Genomic DNA, 6,259 nt, shown 5'->3' with positions numbered 1-6,259 from the left:
TTATTAGAAATTGCAGTCGTGCCTGGGAACCTTGTCCAGGCAGGGACTGTCTTTGTATTAGGGGCTTCATTCTAGTGCTGTGGTGGGAAAATTTCAGAAAACATTGTGGAAACAAGCTCATGAAATTGTTCAAGTAAGATAGAGGGATGTGCCCGAACACTTCCTATGCTTTGTAACATGCAGATAGTAAAGTGGACTAAAGCAAGCCTCTAGTTAAGAGATGATTGTATTTTGTAGGGGAAAAGTGACTTGCCCACAGGAGAATTCACCTCTATAACAAGAGTGATCCCATGTTCAGGGGAAAGGTGGACAATAAGGAATCATAACTCAGTTTACAGTTTAATATAACCAATTCCCACCTGGGACTGGAACAAGGCCTAGGCCCATGCTGCAGCAGCCAGTGTTTGTCTAGCAGGCTCAGGGCCTAGCTGACTCTTCTGCTTCCCAATTTCTGTCATACTTAGGTGTCTTTTTCACCTGTGTTGTGTTGTAACACATCCCGCCTCATTCACTTCTCTCCAGCTAGGGTCTGGGCAAAGGGGGAGGGAGGATCTCTTAGGGGCTGTGTGGTGAAGCGGGCCACGATTTAGGGTCCTATGGGTGCTGCAGTGGCAGGGGGCTGCAGTTCAGAAGGCGTCTGGAGCTCAACAGGTACCTGCCCAGCAAGCGCGGTCTCAGCCTCTGGCGGCCGAGATTCTATTTAGAACCCGCAACGTTACCAAACCCCGCCCTTCTGTACCTGATTAGGCGTCTCCCTGGGGAGTTGGGCGACTGAGGCCCCGCCCCCAAGGGAACTCCGCGAGCCAATGGGAAGCGGGCCACAGGTGCGATCCACCTGCGGATCCCAGAGCCACCTGAGCTAGCCAGAAAAGCTGACAAAACCCGTTTGTGCGGCAGGTTGCGCGCTGCTCTGGCTCTAGCCCCCTCCCCAGTGCCCGGGCTGCCGCCAGCCACCGTCCCAACCCGCCGGGCCAGTTCTGCCACCCGTTGGCTGCCAGACATGACACAAGACTACGACAAGTAAGTGAGCGAGCGAGCGAGCGGGAGGGAGTCTGGGCAGGTCCGACCGGCGCTGCTGCCCGTCTCTTTCTACGGGCTGGGAAAGGGGGTGACCTGGTGATCCTCGCCCTGTCTTGTGGGCTCCTGCGGGACGGGCGCCGGGGGAGGAGAGCTCGGGAGTAGCGGATGGCGGTGGCTGGCCGTGTAGCATTGCAGGATCTCTAGGAGGGAGTGGCAGCAGCCGCCGGAGTGACGGGGGGTTAGCGTCGGCCTCTCCCTGTTGGTGGGTTTGGGGCGGGTGCCCCGTAGCCGGGCACCTACCTGACCCTATTCGGCCTTGGTGAAATAGTCTTGCTCCTTTCAAGCGGCCCGGCCGGACACAGGCGGCGAGGGGGGCGCTGAGCAGATCTCCGGGGTGTCCCCCACGAGCGGGGCTGTGTGTGTTTGTACGTTGGCAGATTCTGGAGCACCTGCGGCTGCCGGGGGTGAGGTACAGAAACTTCAGCCAGGACCGAGCGCCTGTCCGCCTTTCTCCTTCTACGGACCCCCGCCTTCCCAGTGCAGCGCGGGGCCTCTGGGCGTGCGGCTTTATCTCTGTCCCGCATAGGGCCGGCAGATGGACCCAGGGTCGGGCGCTCCCCGCTCTGGGCTGCATGGTACAAGCTCTTGCGTTAAATCCGCCGAGATCCCCTCTGTCGATTTTCCGAGCCCGTTCTGCCCCGTTTAAATAAAGCGCTCCCGGGCGCGGATCGGATAACAACCACAAAGTCAGGCATTTATTTCTGGCAGAGGGAAATCTCACGTCTTCCGCCTGGGAGGAAAACTTCTGACTTAGCCCATAGGTTTCTGTAGTGGCCTCCGAGCGTTAGCCTGCATCTTTGGGACCCATCAACCCTGCGTGCAGCGATGGGATCTCGAATGGCCCGCTTGCTGCTGGGGGAAGCTGTGAGGATCAGGGTCCACTGAATGTGTCCGATGAAGTGAGCTGTAGCTCACGAAAGCTCATGCTCAAATAAATTGGTTAGTCTCTAAGGTGCCACAAGTACTCCTTTTCTTTCAGGATCCTCCTGTGTCTGAAGTTTAGTTTAGTTCTTTGTTCTGGAATCGCTCTCTCTTCTCTCGCTCACTTTCTGTTATAATCAAGCTATAGAGAAGACAGTCCGGCTTTGAAACTCGACACCTGTACTGAGGCGTTGGTCACCATCTTCTTCCTCCTCCTCCTCCACTCTTCTTTAAATGCTGAGTGCGGCGAATAATCAGTCCGTGTCTGTCAGGAGGAGCCTCTCAGCCTTCAGAAGTGCATAGGGGGCTGTAGACATTCACCCCGCCCACAGCACTTGTTTCGAAGAGCTTTTCTAATGCAGGATCTTACCGAATTGCGCGGTGTGCTGCTTTTTTCTCCTCTTGAAGATTTAAGAACAAGGGCTGGGAAGTGAGAGCAGCGTTAACTGGGACATCATTATCTGAGGCACACCTAGGTTTTTTTAATGACTTGAACATTGTTGCTCTAATTTAAAGAGATTTCCTGGTCTTGGCCTTTGGCAGTGTTAGACCTTGATGCAACAGATTTGTAAAAACTGTCTTTTAAAATACAAGCTTCTTATATGCTGTAGGACCAAGATCTGATGGATTTTTATGAAACCCACGCTACTGGAAAAATGGACTTCCCCAGGTAATCTGGTGTTCTTAGCAGTGTCAGTTGGAAAATCTAACAATCTTTACCATTTTCAGAAGTCCAAAATATTATATTGTGAACTCTTTGAGAGCAGAGACCTTGTCTTTGTGCCTATATGTTATAAAGTTGTAGTCACTATTTGCTCTGTGCAAGTAGGTGCTGTGGTGGAGCAATGGTAGCCTTGTATAGGCAGACACTTGGACTGGTCCTTATTGTATGTGTAATACACACATTAAATACAAATAATTAATTGGTTTGTTTAGTCTGAAAAAGAGGAGACTGAGAGGGGACATAACAGTTTTCAAGTATGTAAAAGATTGTTACAAGAATGAGGAAGAAAAATTATTTTTCTTAACTTCTGAAGATAGGACAAGAAGCAATGGTCTTAAATTGCAGCAAGGGAGGTTTAAGTTGGACATTAGGAAAAACTTCCTGTCAGGGTGGTTAAGCATTGGAATAAATTGCCTAGGGAAGTTGTAGAATCTCCATCATTGAAGATTTTTAAGAACAGGTTAGACAAATACCTGTCGGGGATGATCTAGATAATACTTAGTCCTGCCACAAGTTCAGGGACTGGACTAGATGACCTCTCGAGATCCCTTCCAGTTCTGTGATTTCTTGTAGCATTTCCAGCATGGATAATGTAGGCTGTTTTCTATTCAAGAACATGGAATACAGGGCAATATCTAAAAATGACTTTTAAAATGCTTTTTTCCCCACCAAGATCTATTTTAAAATCTCAAGTTTGTAAAAGTTATGAACATGTTATAAAATTTTAAAAATAAGAATGTGTACTTTAAATCTCTCCCCTCAAATTTGGAATGTTTGCTTGATATTTGAAACAGTGCTTCTTATTACATGTGTCAGAGTAGCAGCCGTGTTAGTCTGTATTTTCATGCAGTTGATGGATTTCCACTCCATACGGCTAAATGCAGTGCCTTACATAATGACAGGTTTCAGAGTAGCATCCAATGAAGCGAGCTGTAGCTCAGGAAAGCTTATGCTCAAATAAATTGGTTAGTCTCTAAGGTGCTACAAGTCCTCCTTTTCTTATTACATGTGGAATGCTCCTGCTTTCTGAGAGAGAAATGTGCATGTGCAGATGTTCCAAAATTAATTTGATTCTTAATCTCTGTATGGCGGTTTGTTACACATTCCGGTAATGCTAATCAGCCAATCATCAAATATGTACAAAGTTTATTTGTGCAATATTCTGAGGTCCTTGTTAGTGGTTTGAGATCCATCAGTCATTCAGTTACTACTAGCTCTAGATTTTGACAATTTAAGTACTAAACAGGAATAAGATTTCACTTCATAGGAGGGTATTTAGCAAAAACTAGTGTTCAGATGTCTGGGTTTTTTATAGTATATTTTATAAACAATACATTATAGTACTGCAAAGTGTAGATGTTTCTATTAGAACATGTTTGTGCTTAAAGTGTTGGATTCTAGTAGTTGAATTCAAACTGATTTGCAATTACATAGATAATGATAAAGGTTACCAATCTAGATGTGTGTGTGTGTGTGTGTGTATATATGTATTGCATACTTGTTGTTTGTGTATACAAAATATAGCATCATGGGGTCGTGGTCCATGACGAGGGCTATTTGATGCTATAATAATATGAATAATTATTCAAAATTGTTCAAGGTGGCCAAATAGGGTGATGGGTGCCAGATAAGTACAGAGAGAGCCTTACTAATTCTCAATTTTGACCTGAAGACTTCTTACAAATGACTACTTTTTTTTTTAACTTTATAAACTGGCAGCTGTAAGTCTGAATGCATCACAAAATATGCTTTGTTTACTTGGACAGTTGTAGGCTGGGTCTTTTATAAGTTGTCATTATTCTAGTAAGTTGGCTAATGCTACTTTGTAAAAGTACTGGTAAGTCTTAAAAAATGGGAGACCTCATGGGGAATTTTGTTGAGCGTTTCCCTAATGGAGATGAGGCCTAACAGCCCCATGTCTAAATCTCTCTCTGTCTTCTGGCCTGTAAAGTCATTGGGACAGAGACTGTCTTTATCTGTGTGTTTGCTACAGCACCAACCACACGCTCTGTGTAAGACAAATAACAATAAAAAGCATTCTATTATTGAGTGTGCTAGTAAATGGATTGTGACAATGGGATTTTTTTTCTTTTGAGAGAGAATTATTGGGTTTGTCAGAAATAACAGGTTCGACTGCATGAACAAATTGCCCCCCCCACCCCCAGAAAAAAAAATAGTAGGAAAATATTGCCAGGAATAAGCGTGACATGAGGTCAGCATTGGCACAATATCACTACAATGCAGAGAACACACATTCCTGTCACATTTTCCTACTTTTTTGCAATTTGGTCAAGCAGAAAATCAATCAACTTTTTTCAAGTATTTAAATGCACACTAGAAGACTTATTTCTAAAACTTGCTAATAGCGTCCAGTACTTTTATGCACAGATCACTGCCAAATATACATATGGAAGTCTAAAACTCATCACAGGTCAATCGTCAGAAAAACGCATGTTTGACTGTCTTTTATAAATATGTTCTCATTTTCTTAAAAGAACCTGTAATCCTGTTAAGAGATTGAGTTACTGCCAAACCCTACACTTTGTTGATAATTCTAAAGATAATTCTTTCTACACTCCTTTTAGAGGAGGTAGGTTACCTTTAGGGCAATTGTGCATTTTATTTGGGTGTTGCAACGAGAGACGAGTCTTACAAAAAATATTGTAGTTTCTGAGTTTACTGGATTTCAGTTTAGTGCTTGTTCAGTTCTGAATGGTTTTGCGTTTAGATTAATTTTTCTTCCATATGGATCTTTTCACATTGCTGAAAGGGAATGGTTTTATGGTCTCAATAGCAAGTTTAAATGCCAAGCGAGGTTAACTCAGCCCTTCAACTTTAAGAAGGTAGATAAAATGAGTTCCATGCAGGCTACTACAGGTGGCTCAGTCTTTTATATGACCTTAATTTGAGGGCCTGTCCGCTCTGTGTGAACATCTAAAAATTCTGTTTCATTTCCAGAAGAGTAGGTGTTTGCCCTGTGTCTTTGGAGAAAATTTAAACTCATCCCATTGTTGCACAATTTCCTGTGTGCCAATTTGCTACACTCTACACCAAAGGTGGCTCATTTTACAGACTGACACACAGCCACTCTGTGTGTATGTATAAATCCCCCTTTATCCAGAACCTGCAAACCCTTACTCACATGAGTTGTTCTTAAATCATGCAAGTAGTCCCCATGACGTCGCTGAGCCCGCTTGGGTGAGTAAGGGTTCACAGATTCAAATCCATAGTTTGCAAAGCACTTAATAATTTTCCTAGGTGAAAGGAGTTATAAATGCAGGATATTTATTAAGTTGACGATAGTGTTTCATTCCTTCAATATTCTAATATGTTACAATCTTTGAATAGTCCTGGGAGTAAGTTCAACAAAAAAGATGTTCCTATTTCTTAATAGATGGTGGTTGTATGGTGTGGAGTGGTGGGTGTTTGTGGGTTTTTTTGTTTTTTTTTGGTTGGTTGGTTGTTTTTTTTTTTTTTTAAAAAGAGACTTTCGACTTTTGAAAAACAAAGTACGTGTAGTAAACATCAACTAGG

At 44.1% G+C, this 6,259-nt stretch overlaps 1 protein-coding gene across 3 annotated transcripts in view; it reads left to right on the top strand.

Moving 5' to 3' along the window:
• Positions 1–897: 897 nt before the first annotated feature.
• The window catches only part of GRHL1 (grainyhead like transcription factor 1), a 65,655-nt gene continuing 60,293 nt past the window's right edge, over positions 898–6,259 (top strand). The window contains exon 1 of one of the 3 annotated variants that reach the window (XM_084624774.1): positions 898–1,020. In XM_084624774.1, the coding sequence (XP_084480900.1) occupies positions 1,001–1,020 (20 nt within the window). In that variant the 5' untranslated portion in view covers positions 898–1,000. Of the gene's footprint in view, positions 1,021–2,304; positions 2,672–6,259 lie in introns of those variants that run through there. The other 2 variants (XM_084624775.1, XM_084624773.1) reach the window with 2 other exon arrangements.

Source organism: Lepidochelys olivacea (genome assembly GCF_965140295.1).
Source record: "Lepidochelys olivacea isolate rLepOli2 genome assembly, chromosome: 3".
In the NCBI taxonomy this organism is placed as follows: domain Eukaryota; kingdom Metazoa; phylum Chordata; order Testudines; family Cheloniidae; genus Lepidochelys; species Lepidochelys olivacea.
The sequence above is the reverse complement of the archived record's forward strand: the minus strand, read 5'-3'. Positions and strand labels throughout refer to the sequence as shown.